Raw genomic sequence first — 16478 nt, forward strand, 5'->3', positions numbered from 1 at the left:
GATAGTGGCCTGTGATGTATATCGCCTGTGTTTACTGACCTGGTTGTAACCTGTCTCCCGTATGTCAGTTGGCGAGAAAAGCCTGGTTGGATGATTGAGATGGTGGGTGGTTACGCTGGTGGAGGAAGACGGTGTGCAGGTGCAGGCCTTCCTCCAGCTGCCCACGTGCCTTCTCTGCCTGGTGTACTTGGGTACCAGCTAAGGTGCCGTATGCCAACAGTGTGTAACCCTAATAAAGTGGTCCCCCCCATAACAGTGTGTAATACTAATAAACTGTCCCCTATAAGTGTCAGAAGCAGCAGTGACAGGATAGGGGATGACTATTAGATTGGAGGGGGTCCTACCGCTGGGACCTCCACCGATCACGAGAACAGGGCCCCATACCCCCTGCAGCCCAAATGAAAGAAGCGGCCGGTCAGGAATGCATACAGCCTCTCCATTAATTTCTGTGGGAATTTCAGAGATAGCGGAGTACAGTGCTCGGCTATCTTCTGAACTCCCATAGAAATTAACGTAGCATCCACGCACATGTATGACTGGCCGTCCTGTTCATTTCGGGGGGGGGGGGGGGGGGCGGGTGCAGGGCCCCTGTTCTCTTGATTGGTGTGAGTCCTAATAGTTATCCCCTATTCTGTGGTTAGGGGATAACTTCAAACTCCTATAAAACCTAGGTGCGTCTTATAGTCAGGTGCTTCTTATATTGTAAAAAAAATATGCAGTATCGTACTGTTGTGTAACCTGTGTGTACAGTGTGCTACATAATCCTTTTTGAAAGGTAAATATGCAAAACTGTATTTTTCCTATGGCGTGTTAATGTTGCAGTAAGATTACATTTGAATTTGCTGGAATTAACTTAATTTCTCAAACTGCCTTAACCCATTGTTATTTCTTCTCAAGGTTGCAGAGTAACCGATGAAATCCTCCATTTAGTGCCCAACATCGATAATTTCAGGTTGACTTTGAGAGCAATTAAACTATGGGCCAAGCGTAAGTCAGTCAGCAAATCTTAATGTTCTTTCAGTGACGCCTCCAAGAAACTCTGCTGACCCATCTGTTTTCCCTTCCGTAGGCCATAACATCTACTCCAACATCTTAGGATTTCTTGGTGGTGTCTCCTGGGCTATGTTGGTGGCAAGAACATGCCAGTTGTATCCAAACGCAATAGCATCCACACTGGTCCACAAGTTTTTTCTGGTGTTTTCGAAGTGGTGAGTGTATTTTATAAATTGTTAACATTACGTTTCAGGCATCCGTTTAACGTGTACGTCAGGACGACGGTTTATGTAGTTTATTTATGAGGAGCTCTGTTGAGGTCTATGGAAGTATTAAATGGAAGACTTTTTGTTTTATAATGCAGACCGTTTGGATTACGTAAACCGTTATATCTACTTATTCTAATTTATAATGGGTATTCATTGCCTTTAAAGAGGACCTTTCATCAGAATCAAGTATGTAAACTGAATATACATACATGGAGAGCGGCGCCCAGGGACCCCCCTGCACTTACTATTATCCCCGGGCGCCGCTCCGTTCTCCGGTGATAGCCTCCGGTAAAGTCATAGTTAGGCTCCACCCATTTGAGCCTGCAGGCGTCTCCTTCGCTGTAGCGCTGGCCAATCGCAGCGCTCAGCTCATAGCATTGCTAAGAGCTGAGCGCTGCGATTGGCCAGCGCTACAGCATAGGAGAAAGAGACGCCGGCAGGCTCAAATGGGTGGAGCCTAACTATGACTTTACCGGAGGCTATCACCGGAGAACGGAGCCGCGCCCGGGGATAATAGTAAGTGCAGGGGGGTCCCTGGGCGCCGCTCTCCATGTATGTATATTCAGTTTACATACTTGATTCTGATGAAAGGTCCTCTTTAAGACAGTATGTCATTTTGTCTACAGTCAATTTATCAGTGCGTCTCCTACATATACATTATTGTGGTATTGTGCTCGAATGTCTTTTTTTATTTTCTATGCAGGGAATGGCCAAATCCAGTTTTGCTGAAGCAGCCAGAAGAGTGTAATCTTAATTTACCTGTTTGGGATCCAAGGGTCAGTATATTGCGCTAATTTTTAATAGTGAAAGAAATTGAGAACAAATGGATAATCATGTTTTTATGTGTCAGCAGAATATGCTGCCTTATGAAGGGACAGCATGTTATACAGCTACGGGTCTGTTCTCCTATTGACCAAAACAGCACTGGTTCCCTTTAAACCAAGTGTAATGCCTTTTGCTTAGCAATCCTTTGCTTCATTCTGGAGAAAAGGGACTTTTAATCCATATACAAAAGAGCAGTTAAGTGCACAGAGGGTGGGCCCAAGTCGCTCTGTGCACCCTTGCTTCGCTGCCTTTCTCTGCTAGCCTCTCCGTCACCTACCTGATTGGCGGGGTCAGGAGAGATGATGATGCAGGAGCCTGGAAATGCTATAAAGTGATGGCCTACCTTTTAGGAAATGCTGAGACTTCTTGAACATTGGACTTCTGACCTCTGAGACTCTCGCCGATCCTAAGAGTGAAGGGGCTGCAGTGCTGGTGAAGCATGCCTTCTAGGTTTTACCTGCGCAGTGGTGGGCGCTCGCTTCCACCCAGTTTGAATGGGATTGTGTCGGAGTTCCCCACACTGTAGGTAGCTGCAACACTTCTGGGCACAGTGCACAATCAATACAATGCCCCGATTCATTCTCAGGATCCACTGGCTATAAAGTGATGGTATATCTTAATAATATGTCATCACGTAATAAGATGGGAATATGCCATAAATGACTGCTGTTCTGCAAATATGAAGAAATAGACCAGTTATTGAATGGGTTCTCAGAAGCCAAAATGCTAAATATATATATATATATATATATATATATATATATATATATATATATATTATATATTATTATTTTTTTTTTTATAAATGAAGGTGAATCCCAGTGACAGATACCACCTCATGCCCATCATCACGCCAGCCTACCCACAGCAGAACTCTACCTACAACGTGTCTGCGTCCACACGAATGGTCATGGTAGAAGAATTCAAGCAAGGTACGTCCAGTTTGTATGAATACCTTATGGCTCTGACACAAGGCAGTTATATTCTCCCTTTATATTCCGAATAACCATCTGAAATCATGGTTTTGAAATGTATCATACCATTGATATTGTTCAACTGCTTCTTCCCCAGGGTTGGCCATCACGGATGAGATCTTGCTGGGTAAAGCAGATTGGTCCAAACTTTTTGATGCTCCCAACTTCTTTCAGAAATACAAGTATGTATATTATAATCTGTCCGCACTGTTTGGTGAGGGAGGACTTAAAAATAAAACCAATTTAATTTCTTTACTGAGGTATGTGTGGAGTATAATTATTTTCAATGACATTATATACTGTTTGCCCACTAGTGACCTGTTAATAAACCACCTTATATCCTGGTGACATGCACGTGGACTATAGGATTACATAATGACATTGTAAGTTACAGTAATTGGCCATACATACTAGAAAAAAGGTTTGCTGGTCAGTCCCAGCGGGCATGTGTAGGGAGGAATAACCGTCAGCCTTTAAGCTGGCCATAGGCATGAGCTATTGGGATGGACATGAATGGCTGAAGTATTCTAGCAAGCCCCTTCTCTATAATGATCAATAGGGATTCTAGGGGGTGGACCCATAACCTATTGATGACCGACCCAAAGTATAGGGATTATCTGGGAATTTGTTATTGATGACCTAGCCCCAGGATAGGTCATCAGTATCAGATCGTCAGGGGACCTACCTTTGGAACCCCCGCCGATAAGCTGTTCTAAGAGGCTGCAGCGCTCCATAAGCGCTTAGGCCTCTTCCTAGGCCAGTAATGTCACTGTATATCAGTCACGTGGCCTAGACGCAGCTTAGTCCCATTAAAGTGAATGGGGTTGAGCTGCAATACCAATAACGGCCACTATACAATGGATGGCGCTGTGTAGAGACCCGAGCTCCAGTGAATACAGTGTCCTCTTCAAATGGCTGATTGGTGGGGGTCCTGGGAGTCTCACCCCTGCCAATCTGATATTGATGACCTATCCTGAGGTCAAATTCCTGGATAACCCCTTAATGGTAGTCAGCCGGCTGTAGGTACATGTATAGTACATCAGCTTATTACTAGTGCGGCATAAATAAAATCCTAGCTGCAGGTCCAGATAATAAAATACATGGCGTTGATGAAGAATGTATAGAACCATTTACTTCTAATGTTATGGCCCCGGATTTACTAATCCTATAAATGGCGGCGGTCTGGACCTGCACCAGATTCATCACAGGCTGGATGATAAATGTGGAGCAGGGATAGACGCGTTCATCTAGCTTTATACCACCTATTGCTTGGCTTACTTTTTGAGAGAATTTTACGCCAGAATTGTGGTGCAAATTTGGTACAAAATGGTGGAATCTTTCCAACTAAGCCCTGCCACCTGTTCAAGGGGAGGAATAGAAACCCTTGTTGCTCCAAATTTGCACTGATTTAGGCAGATTTTAGGTGCAGGCACATTAGTAAATCTAGGCCATTGACTGTCTTGTACAAGCAGATACTGCGGTATAAGTGGACTACTCTCACTGGTATCGGAACTGGTATTGGCTCCTTGACTGGTTGAACATTTTTTACTTACAGACTTTTCTAAGTGAAAAGTTGAGTAACTTTAAAAAGTTGTAGGTTTTCTTCTCCATTCACACCCAAAGCAGAGGCCGTGTTTACACTGATGTCATGGCTTCCGTTTTTTACAGACGCTGTCACCCACATACCTGTTACTGTGTTTGACACCAGGAACCAATTATAAGACAATGGTTTGATAACTGGGAAGCCATGACAGTAGTGTGAACAGAGCCCGATACAATCCTAAGTGCAGCGATTGATTGGGAAGTTCAACAGATATGTTCCAAGTGCACAATGTAGGGAAAATAATATTTCATTTTTTTCATTCCTGGCTGGGTCCAGTAGCTTACATAAAAGCATGGAAAAGCCATTTAGAAGACAAGGCACCTTCTCCCTGTTTATGCCGCCCGCGTTTGATGGGAGATGCATTTGGCCTCCTGGAGAACTATTAAAATACTTTACAAACCCTTTTCCCGTTGATCTGTCTGTTATACAGATGCAGCATTTCTGTTTTCTCTGACTCTTTTCTGCATGCCAGATTTCTTGTACTTGGTTTTGGGTTGGTTTGTGTGCGTGAGCTTCTACCGTTGTACATTTTATCTCTGTATGTTAATAGCTAATAAAAAAAAAAAAAGTTGCAAAAAAAAAAAAAAAAAAGGAAATAAGGTTAAAGTGTCCGTGTTTTAATTTGCCTTTTTAAACGCAGGTTGTTTATATATTTATTTTATTTTTGTTAAGAATTTCTTGTGGAAGTCGGTGATCAGTGCAATTGTGAATATGAGGACAGGCCATCAACGCCAAAATCCTGGACAACCCCTTTAAAAGGGTTATCTACCTTGCGCTGCGCTCCTGTGTGTCGTGCCGTACTTTAGGTCAGAACCCACAGCACAAGTGAGAGATTCATTCTCATCCATGCGCTGTAGGTTCTGACTCCTAAAGTACGGCACGTGATCCCCGAAGTGGCTGCCCGCACAGGAGCGCAGCGCGAGTTGGATAACCCTTTTAAAGTGTACCCCACATTTGAGTATTAAAACTGTCTCCGAAGTATCCTTGCTGCCTACAGAGAATAAAGGAGCACTCTGGAAAAAGCTGATTTATGCCTAGTGTGGGGCCTGAACGGTGCTGGTGATTTAAAGGGGTTTTCCAATTAACAGAATTTATCACTTATCCAAAGGATAGGTGTAAAATATATGATTGCTGGGAACCCCCACAATCATGAGACTGGGTCCCCTCTGTGAATATGTGATCGCCACTCCATTCACTTCTTTGAGACTGGCGAGTACAGCGCTCGGCAATATCTGGCAGTCCTATAGAAGTGAATGGAGCACTGCTCCATTCACACAGAGGATGACCCGTTCTTGACTGTGGGGATCCCAGCAGTGTTAAATGTGAACCCCAGGGACAGAAGTCACGTATTGCCCCCTTCAGGACCTGCTCTAGATGGAACGTGTGGAGTGTTCCTTTTTTTCTGTAGGTCTGTTTAGATAAAGCTGAAATCTGACTGCTATGAGCAGCTTTCAATAGACCAATATGGCTGAAGAGACCTCCTGTTGGAATGAGATTCAATACACCGGGCTGGTGATGGGCTGGCTGATCCACTGTTTTAACCTCTGGGACCCTCCTGTCTCAGGAAAGGGGTCCTGATGTGCACTGCAGTGGCCGCACGTGCCCGTCTCTCTCCATTGCCTGCAATGAGACTTCCAAACATATTGCAATGAATGATAGAGACGCTCATGCATGGCCACCGCTCCATTCACTGTAGCATGCACCAGTGTACTGAGATAGTCGGGCCCCAGAGGTGAGACTCATTCCCATTGATTTGCCATGAATGTTCAGATGGGACAACCCCTTTAAGCCTTTTTTTAGCATGTAACATTAAGGCCTTTATGGTCTGGTGAATGCCCCCATTACACATTGCAGGTCTCTTTGCCAGAAACTGAGGTGACTTTACTTCTGCCAGTGCCATTCTGGAGCATATGGAAAGGGGTTTTCTGTAGTGAGACGGTCCTTTTTTTTGCTGTGTAACTTGCAAATCTAATATAAGGGAAAGATGAGCTAGTACTATATCCTGTAGTCCTGTAGGGAAACTTTATTTTTATTTTTTCCCCCTCTTAGAAATGGCGCTGTTCCAATCACACACAGAAAAAAAAATCTGAGCTTAATTTCTAATCTTATTCAAGTTGCTTTAGTCATACACCGTCAGTAGAACATGGAAAGGAGCATGTAAATCCCAATTTTAAGGGGTATTCCAGTGTCAGCCAGTCGCCGTCTGTGGCCGGAGTCACGGAAATAGCTGAGTGGGCTGCGCTATGCTGTTTCTGCAACTCCCATGAATGGAGCTATGGAGTCCTCTCCGCTCGGTGAGCTGTGACGTTTCCGTAGCTTTCATTGACTTCTACTGGAGTTACAGCCCGCTCAGCTCTAGGAATACCCCTTTAAGACCCTCTGCATTGATTGCAGATTACCACTGACAGGGTGGGTATTGGCGAGTAGTTCTTCTGCACTGCTACATACAGTGTCTCTTGTGTCGAGGGGGGTCATCTTTTTTTAATGCATTATTTTATATTCCCAGATGTAAGGATCTGATGTTTTTTATTTTTTGGATCCATTGCGGTTGGCGGACCCATAGGCCTCATGTTTGGCAAAAATGTGGGCGTCTGCTACCATGTATGACGTGGCGGGAAAGAAATGACACTGTATGCTTGTATGAATCAGGGTTATGTCCTCTTCAGCGTGGACCTTGGTGTTGTCCACGGCTATTAGGTCGTGTTTTGTAAGTGACATGAGAAGACAATGGCTCTTACTTCAACATGTTTGATCTGGGTGATTGGTAGAGACAGAAGTTATTGCGCTATATTGTGAGAGACTGGTAATTAGTTTCAGCAGGAAAATGCCACTGGAGACCATCGTCTGTCCAGGTAAGGAGGTCTGCCGCTTCTGCCACAACTGTATTGTGCTCTGCCCAAATATCGCAAGCAGCCAGGCTTCTGTGTGCAGCGGGAGATGAAGGGTTACAGACAACGCTTGTGTTTGAATGCATTTTTTTAGAAGTTGCCCAATTTTTTGGGCGGGGGGTTATTTGGGCAGGTGAACTCACTGTGTTAATATCCTTGCAATAAAATAGCATTGTCTTTATCTTCAAAGGCATTATATTATTCTGCTCGCAAGTGCACCAACCGAAAAACAGCATCTTGAATGGTAAGTACGATCCAATGGTAAGTGTAGCTCTGCTTCTCTTTTACGTGTTATACATTGGTTGTAAATAATTCAGCCAACGAAAGGGGACGCCATCAGTAAGGTTTCACGTGCGCTTAAAGGGGTACTCCAATCATGTAATTTCATATAGCTAGGATATGCCATCCCTTCATGATCATGGGGGGGGGGGGGTCTTATAAGTCCTGAGGATGAAGAGGCCACAGCACTGATCCAGCTCTGTATCCGCTGGCCACCCGGCTTTGAAGGGCGCTGCAGCTTGTATGAGAATGTGCTGCAGTTCCCTTTACAATGCCGGGGGGTGGGGGAGCTGGAGGGCCGCAGTTTGAGGATGCCTGCTTTAGAGTGTAAACCATTACATAGTAAAGCTCTTTAATTTTCTAATATACGTTATTTCAGCTGCTCATCATTTCAGTATTTCTGCTTGCTATCTATGAATGGCAAGAGTGGCCCTGTTAACTATTGTCATAGAGCAAATATTGTCTTGTCTAATACAGTTTTCAAAACCAGTCCTATTCAGAGCACGATTAATGCCGTTACAGGGTGGGTTTAGTAGAGTCGAAGATCCGTATTCTCGTTGGAAGTCTAGAGAAGAATGAATTTATCACACTCGCTCATGTGAACCCTCAGTCATTCCCAGCACCTGGAGAAAACCCAGAAAAGTAAGGCCGGTCTACTTAGAGCCGTGATGTCTGGGGTTGTGGATCTCGTGGCTCTACCAGATTTACAAATGCTCTCCTATTACAGGGAAGAATTCCAGACCATGTGGGTTATTGGATTGGTGTTCAAAAAGATGGAAAACTCAGAAAATCTCAGCGTGGACCTCACTTACGACATCCAGGCCTTTACGGACACTGGTAACTCTTCCTGCTCTTAGACAAGGAGAGGGTGATGGGTTTTATTTTTTAGATGGCTTCTTACCTTTTTTATGTTTTGGACAGTTTACAGGCAGGCAATAAACAGCAAAATGTTTGAAATGGACATGAAGATTGCAGCAATGCATGTGAAAAGGAAGCGACTGCATCAGCTCCTCCCGACACACGTATTGCCGAAAAAGAAAAAGGTAAATCCCTGATCTGAAACGTTAAGTTGTCGAGGACGTTCAGTCAGTATTATATTTTTAGGATAACTATTAATTTGTCTTTGGCAGAGGTCTGATCTCTGCACTCTTAAAGTTTATACAGACACATCAGCAATCATACTTTGCTGGGTACTGCAGCTCAATTTAAGTGGTCTCCCTGTACATTAGAATAGTTGTCACCAGTCCAACACCATTGGTCTCTGCAGTCATGTGTCTTGTAAGCATGTGACCACTACAGCCAATCACTGCTCTAAGCGGTATCGTCACTGAGACAATTAAAGGGATTGTCTGGGTTCAGAGCTGAACCCAGACATATCCCCGTTTTCACCCACTCAGCCCCTCTGACTTTTATGCTCTGCCTTGCCCTGCACTGGATCACGCAGGGCCAGGGCTTTTGTTTGTTTTTACACTGCTAAGCGGCAGATTCCGCCTAGCAGTATTCCCGGTGACGTCACCGGCACTGATGGGCAGGATTTAGCACTGCCCTAGCCATTTTACAGGCAAGGGCAGCACTAAAGCCCGCCCATTAGTGCCATCACCGGCTCACTGCTAGGCAGAAGCCTCTGCCTAGCTTTTGCATGGAGAGCCCGATTCATCGCCGGATCTCCAGAAAAAGCCTTTGCCCTGCGTGATTCAGCACAGGGCAAAGGACCGCATCGGAGCCAGAAATGCATGTCAGAGGGGTTGAGAGGGAGAAGCGGCTATGTCCGTGTTCAGCTCTGAACCCGGACAACCCCTTTAACCACTTTTCTGGCTCCGATGCGGTCCTTTGCCCTGTGCTGAATCACGCAGGGCAAAGGCTTTTTCTGCAGCAGTCATGGGCTTAGCACATGACCTCCTACCTGAGTTCAGCAGGGACCAGAGCAGTGACTTAAAGGGAATCTGTCACCACATTTCTGGACTATATGTGCAAGATCACCATATTTTTTTTCCCACTGCCTCCAATTCCCTGCTGAAACACGCAGTCCGGACTGCTGTACTGTGCCAACATAATGGAGAGGACTCCTGTGCACATGCACAGCAGTTCTGACTGTGTATTTCAGTGCAGCTTTGAGCGCTGACAGCGAGGGAACAGGGGCAGTAGGAAAATGAAAAATAGCAATCTGGACTGCTACTTTCACACTGGCATTTTGGCTTTACGTTTGAGATCCGTTCAGGGCTCAGCGGTCCAAAACGGATCAGTTTTGCCCTAATGCGTTCTGAATGGAAAAGGATCCGCTCAGTTTGCCTCCGTTCCGTCTCCATTCCGCTTTGGAGGCGGACACCAAAACGTTGCCTGCAGCGTTTTGGGGTCTTTCTGATGAAACTGAGCCAAACAGATCCGTCCTGACACACAATGTAAGTCATTGGGGACGGATCTGTTTTCTATGACACAATCTGGCACAATAGAAAACGGATCTGTCCTCCATTGGATGCAGACGGTTGTATTATCTGAACGGATCCGTCTGTGCAGATCCATGACGTATCCGAGAGTGTAAAGGTAGCCTTATCTGTGGTAGTACTCGTGTATTACTGCAGGTAATAACAAGATTGTGGTGACAGATTCCCTTTAAAACATGTTTTTGTTTGAAGCGCCCCACGTAGTTGACTGGACAGCCCCTCTAAGGTTGATCTGCGGTACCATACAGTCACACCTGGCACTGTGCTCGAATAAACCATAACAGTTCAGGAGGTCTCCTTCAGTCTGCGCCAGTTTTTTTTGAATAGTTCCGATATTTGCTAAAAGACCATGTCTGCCTTCACAACCGCTTTTTTTTTAATTTATTTATTTATTTATTTTCTCTCCTTTCAACCAAGTAAATTATAGTATGTTTTTACAAAGCTGGGAACAGATAGAAGGTGCTGTGGCTGTACTTGTTTGTTGTCTGTTACCATGGAGATGCAGCTGTGGATGCAGAACGATAGAAATGTTTTACTTAGAGTAACTGCACTTTACATAAACCTTTAATATGTCAGTGACATATCAAAGGATTAGGTTGGCGGGGGTCCGGACACTAGGACCCCTGCTGATTACTTAAACACTGCTGAAGACGGCTGCAATAGACTTTCCTTTTTAGATGCACCGATGGCCATCTTCTGTCCGTGACAACGTCTGCACATTTTCTGTCTGAGTCAGCCATCTGATTCTCTAACAACCAGTCCATTCGTCAGGGATTTCCACACTATTTGCACACTGGTATTAGAACTAGCTCCCTGACAGTCCCTCCTCTGTCCCAGAGTGCAGTGTTGTTTTTACTAGACCAGTCTTTTTGTAGTTGTGTAGGATGACACCAGTGACAATGAGTACGAAACCAGACATTGTTAGACTGAGGTCACCAAATCTGTTTCGTCCCAGTGCAGACAGAGCAGAGCGAGAGAGTACAACTCCTATCAGACAATTGTATTATCCGCAGTGCCCTAATATACTTCATAGCAGTCTGTAGTATGTGTATAGCCATGTTATAAAGAATAGCCAGTCTCTGGGTGAGCGACAGATTCCTTCCCCTCCCCACGACCTGATCCTGCTACAGGCTGATGGTGCAGGTCACCGATATTCATACAATGCAGCGCTTGTATCTCATAAGAAAAGTTCAGTCTTTCTGCCGATCTGAAGAAGTTTGCCTTATTTTTTGCAGCATTCAATGGAGGGCGTGAAGCTCGTCTCCCTCAATGACAGCAGCTTGGACCTATCGATGGACAGTGACAACAGTATGTCTGTGCCTTCTCCCACCAATGCTACGAAGAGTAGTCCATTGAATGCCTCAGGATTGTCCCAGGGGTAAAAGCAACATTTTCTTATATGGCTTCCCATCATGCACGTTAGCCATTCTTCCGATCCCCACATGCACACTCGGCCAAGCATGCATATATTCTTGATGGAAAGAGGGGAGAAAGCAGTCGCCAAGCTCATCTTTCCCTGAGAACAAAAGGATCAGGCATGATGAAAGCCAGCTGCCCAATCCTTCTTTCCCCATCGCTGGGATATGCCACTGATGTCAGATGGTGGGACACACCTGTTTCTCCAGAACTGTCCACCCAAAGTGAAGAAGAGTGTTGAATGGAGAACACGTCCGGTACGCTCTCCTTCATTTCTATGGGACCTCTGAAAATAGCCAAGTTTGGTCACTTGGCTTTTTTCGGAGCTTCAATAGGAGTGAATGGAGAGCATGCGCAGCGCGCACCCCTTCACTTTGGGGGGGTTCATTCTGCAGATAGGTGCAGATCCCACCTCTGGGACCTGCTCCTTGACATTGGAAGCATATCTTAGCAATATGCCACCAATGTATGAGATGGGTATAATAATTTAAGGAAGAGTCGGAGGCCCCCCATACGCTTTAGATGGTCATGTGACATTAATGTGTATAACCAGCTTAATACATGCTCTAAATGTAGATGAAACGCAGACGATTATTATACAACACTTGTCTGTGGTTTCCAATTAGTAGAAGCAGTCCAGCAGTACCTGTCAACTCTTCAGCCTCGACCACAGCTGCTGCAGAAGTCATTGCACCTCCGAGTAATCCCGGCGATACTTCATGGGGTAGGTTTGAAGGGCTTTGTGATGTGTACAGCCTAGGGCCTGCTGTACAGATTTTGTTTTCTCTCATAATTTAGAGACCCATTTCTTGCAGATAACCTCAACGATAGCATTCCTTCTGATACTGCCATGCAGCCCGCCAATTCCTCGACACCGAAGCCTGTGGTGTCCAGAGTCGTGACCGCTACCCGTTTGGTGAACCAAGTCTCAAAGCCATCAACGAACATAGCGGCAAAATTGCCCAGTCCTGTATCTTCTGGTATAAAGCGGTCTTCCTCATCACCGAAAGAGGAGAGTCCGAAGAAAACCAAAATCGAAGAGGTATTTATTGCATCAGAGCAGTTCCATTAAATCTGTAGATCTATATTAGGGAATTGCCACTCACTCTATTCCCGATGATAATCCTGCAGGGGTGAACTTATAAATCTCCCCCTTTAAAATGTAAGAACTGGTGTAAAGGAAAACAGCCTGAGGTTGCTATGGGCAACTATCAGATTCCACCTTTCATTTTCCAAAAAAGCTTTGAAAAATGAAAGGTGGAATCTGATTGGTTAGGGGCAACTAAACCAATTCGACTTTATGCCCGTTTTGATAAATCCTCCCCTAAGTGTGTTGTTAATAATCACATATGCAGGTAAATGGCCATACTACTAGTTTCAGCCAAATACCTGCTAGTGGTGGTCCTAGAGATGATGATTTTCCGTCCTGCTATTCATCCAGTGTTTTTAGAGAAGCCTGTGTATGTCTCCTGGAGGAAGAATCGCAGCCCCAAGTAGTGATTGTATGTTTTTGGGTCTTTTCATAGGATGAACTCTATGCCTGTACTGCGAATGAGGTGGAGGAATCGCAGAAAGTTGAAGTGGAAGTTGTAAAGGTAAAAATAGGAGCTTATTCAGACTATGTTATAGTTATGGCGACTACATCTTAGAATGACTTACCGTAAGGATAAGGACACGTGGTGGAATCTGCATTTCTTACATGCGGATTTTGCTCAGGATTTCACTGCATGCACATTGAAGGGAAAAAATACTTGGTGAAAATCCACAGCATGCTAGTTCTTCCGTGCAGAATTTTTCCGCTACATGTGGAGGGTTTTTAAAAACGCATCCAAATGTATTGTACAGTATTTCGCTGCAGAGTTTCACAGATAATAAGAACGGGTGTCACCCCACGTAGCCACAGAGGACCAGAGCACCACCAGACCCCAATAACTGTAATTGGAACTGGCAACGATCCAGCCTGTAAGCATTAAAAAGGTTTTCCGATATCCGAAATTCCAAAATATATCCCCCCAGTGCTTGGGCTTCTTCTATGGATTATACTTACCGGCTCCCACTTCGCTCTGGTTCCCTGCATGGCCGCCGCTGCCTCTCCCAGTCACTTGGATCAAAACATCTAGTGGTGATGGGGGCGGGGGGGGAGCAGATAAGTATAATCCATACAAGGGTCCCGGGCATTGGGGGGGATATTTTAGATATTGGACAACCCCTTTAATACTGGAAACAGGTCGGATCCCTGCCCACCACCACATTATAGTCAAGGAGGTCTGGCGATGCGCCGGCCCTTTCTGGCTATGCTGAATATGATGAAATCCACCAGGCTGTTCCTCTACCGGAGCAACCTTCTAGAAGATTTTAGCACGTGCGTGTGAAACTGGCCTTAATGGAGTATTTTTTTTTTTTGTTTATTATTTTTTTTTTTTTTGCAGGAGCAAGATGGAGACGTGAAATCCTCATCCCCTGTCCCCGGAGCTCTGCCATCTTCTCAGGTACCACCGGTTGTCTATTAAGCCATAGATGAGCTAGACCAGATACTTTTTATTCTGTTCTCTTTACTTTCAACACCATCTCCTTATCTATAGTATAAATAGGATTTCTGCCAGGAACCGTCACGTCAGGAAGATGCAGTTTGAAGTCTGTATTTTATCTGGCTAAAGTTGATGAATGTTTACCTTTGTACATATTGAACATGGAATTAATCTACATAAAATGCTGAGAAGCTGTATAAATGCAGTACACTATTTATTTATTTATTTATTTATTTATTTTTACTCCTCTTCTACTGATCCTGAGTTACATCCTGTATTATACTCCAGAGCTGCACTCACTATTCTGCTGGTGCAGTCACTGTGTACATACATTACTTATCCTGTACTGATCCTGAGTTACATCCTGTATTAGACTCCAGAGCTGCATTCTCCCAGTATCCTCTGCTTGTTCATTTTTTGCACATAAGCTTTCTCTGGTGATTTGTTTTTTGGGAAATGTCATCTCTACATCAGACAACATACAGTGGTCACTGCACAGGAAAGGACAACTGTCCCACTGCATTAACAAAGCTTAGCCAACATGATGGGGGGCTTTGTATGTCAAAAAGCAAGTCTTCTCTTTCCAGTGACAACCAGCAGACTAGTGAGTGCAGCTCTGGAGTATAATACAGGATGTAATTTAGGATCAGTACAGGGTAAGTAATGTATTTCCCAGTGATTGCAACTAGGGATGAGCGAATTTCATATTTTGAAATTCCTTTTTGGTTCCTGTTGTGGTATTTACTGCATTGCATTATGGATTTCATTACCACAGACCATAACGCAATGCCTTTAGAGGCATTCCATTGTTCATTCTGTCATAATAGAAGTCTATGGCCTGCATAACTGATCTGTCCGGTTTCCGTTATGCTGGAGTCCTCTCCTGTCCTGCATAACTGAAACCGGACGGATCCGTTATGCAGGCCGTAGACTTCTATAATAACGGAATGCCTCTTATGGAATTGCTTTATGGTCCGTGGTAACTGAATCCATAACGCAATTCAGTAATTACCACGACACAAACTGAAAACGAATTTCAAAATATGAAATCCGCTCATCCCTAACTGCAACAGCAGAACAGTGAGTGCAGCTCTGGAGTATTTATACAGTTTATATACAAAGTGACTCGGCTTTTTATGTAGATTAGTTTGGGTGAACCTGCATTATAACCTGCACAGACCTCATTAACCAGTCTAGTTAGCTGTGAGTAGAATGCTCTTGAAGCCCCTTACATAGGATAGAATGCAGTTGTCGGTAAGAGCGTTACTATTTTTCTCACCCCTTTTGATCCTGTCTTCTATCCCTAGCGATCGTCCAGTACCGATCTGTCTGATATCCCCGCACTACCGGCTAACCCTATCCCAGTTATCAAGAATTCTATAAAACTAAGACTGAACCGGTAAAACTCCCCCCAGTTTTAGTTCCTCAGGGTCCATAAACGATCTCTCCGCCAGATGAACAGTGGTCTCCTGGAAGTGCTGGAGAAGACGAGTACAGAAGCGTGGTGTTACTAAAGGAAAAAATTAAAAAATAGTTTAAATAATTGTATTGGCCTGTAAGCACCGATCTGGAAGTCCAGGTTAGTACGATGTCTGAAGCAGCAGTAACTGGTCGCCATTTACCGTAAAGGACTGAAATCTTGGGCGATCAGACTGATCACTGCATCTGTACTCAACGATAGTTCATGTATCTCTCGCAGAAATCGACAATACAACCGGCCTAAGCTCTCAGCAGACGCACTTTTATGTTTCGTTTCTTTTAACCGTAGTGAGGAACTTTTAGATGGGTTTCTTTTAATTGTCCTTTTTCGGTTTCATTCATGTGCTAGAATTTTTTGCATGTTGGATCCCAACACTGGACTCGTCATTTTGATGGGTTTTCCCCCCTTGAAGAAAAAAAAAATGGAAGTGAAAAGTTGATGTTTTTGTCTTACTGTCACTAGGATCATTTGTGCGAGTTCTGATGCGACAAGAGGCCAAGTTCAAGGGTATTTTTGTTTCCTGCCTCCTCACATAATTCACACTGGTCATATGCGTTCTAGCCTTTGTTTCCCGCTCATGCAATCTCTTGGGGGGAGGCGCGGCTTCCCGCTCACAGCAGTAGACGTGTGCCTTCGTCACATGACACACAACGGCCAATGAGAAGAGCGGCAGTTTCTTTCGGTGATATCGGGTTCTGGGTTTTTTGTTTTTTGCTGTAGTCACGCTGCAGAGTGCAGCAAAGGTAGAAACGATCAGGTACAAGTCAAGTAACTTGTCTGGT

At 44.6% G+C, this 16478-nt stretch overlaps 1 protein-coding gene across 4 annotated transcripts in view; it reads left to right on the forward strand.

Moving 5' to 3' along the window:
• The window catches only part of PAPOLA (poly(A) polymerase alpha), a 28053-nt gene extending 11953 nt beyond the window's left edge, over positions 1 to 16100 (forward strand). Inside the window, exons 8-22 of one of the 4 annotated variants that reach the window (XM_040412644.1) lie at positions 898 to 987; positions 1070 to 1208; positions 1966 to 2038; positions 2899 to 3019; positions 3159 to 3243; positions 7743 to 7796; positions 8354 to 8473; positions 8559 to 8668; positions 8753 to 8874; positions 11508 to 11650; positions 12318 to 12412; positions 12504 to 12730; positions 13215 to 13283; positions 14118 to 14177; positions 15524 to 16100. In XM_040412644.1, coding sequence (XP_040268578.1) covers positions 898 to 987; positions 1070 to 1208; positions 1966 to 2038; positions 2899 to 3019; positions 3159 to 3243; positions 7743 to 7796; positions 8354 to 8473; positions 8559 to 8668; positions 8753 to 8874; positions 11508 to 11650; positions 12318 to 12412; positions 12504 to 12730; positions 13215 to 13283; positions 14118 to 14177; positions 15524 to 15619 — 1604 coding nt within the window. In that variant the 3' untranslated portion in view covers positions 15620 to 16100. Of the gene's footprint in view, positions 1 to 897; positions 988 to 1069; positions 1209 to 1965; positions 2039 to 2898; positions 3020 to 3158; positions 3244 to 4940; positions 5212 to 7742; positions 7797 to 8353; positions 8474 to 8558; positions 8669 to 8752; positions 8875 to 11507; positions 11651 to 12314; positions 12413 to 12503; positions 12731 to 13214; positions 13284 to 14117; positions 14178 to 15523 lie in introns of those variants that run through there. The other 3 variants (XM_040412643.1, XM_040412645.1, XM_040412646.1) reach the window with 3 other exon arrangements.
• Positions 16101 to 16478: the final 378 nt, after the last annotated feature.

This window comes from Bufo bufo, chromosome 11, assembly GCF_905171765.1.
Source record: "Bufo bufo chromosome 11, aBufBuf1.1, whole genome shotgun sequence".
NCBI classification, from domain to species: domain Eukaryota; kingdom Metazoa; phylum Chordata; class Amphibia; order Anura; family Bufonidae; genus Bufo; species Bufo bufo.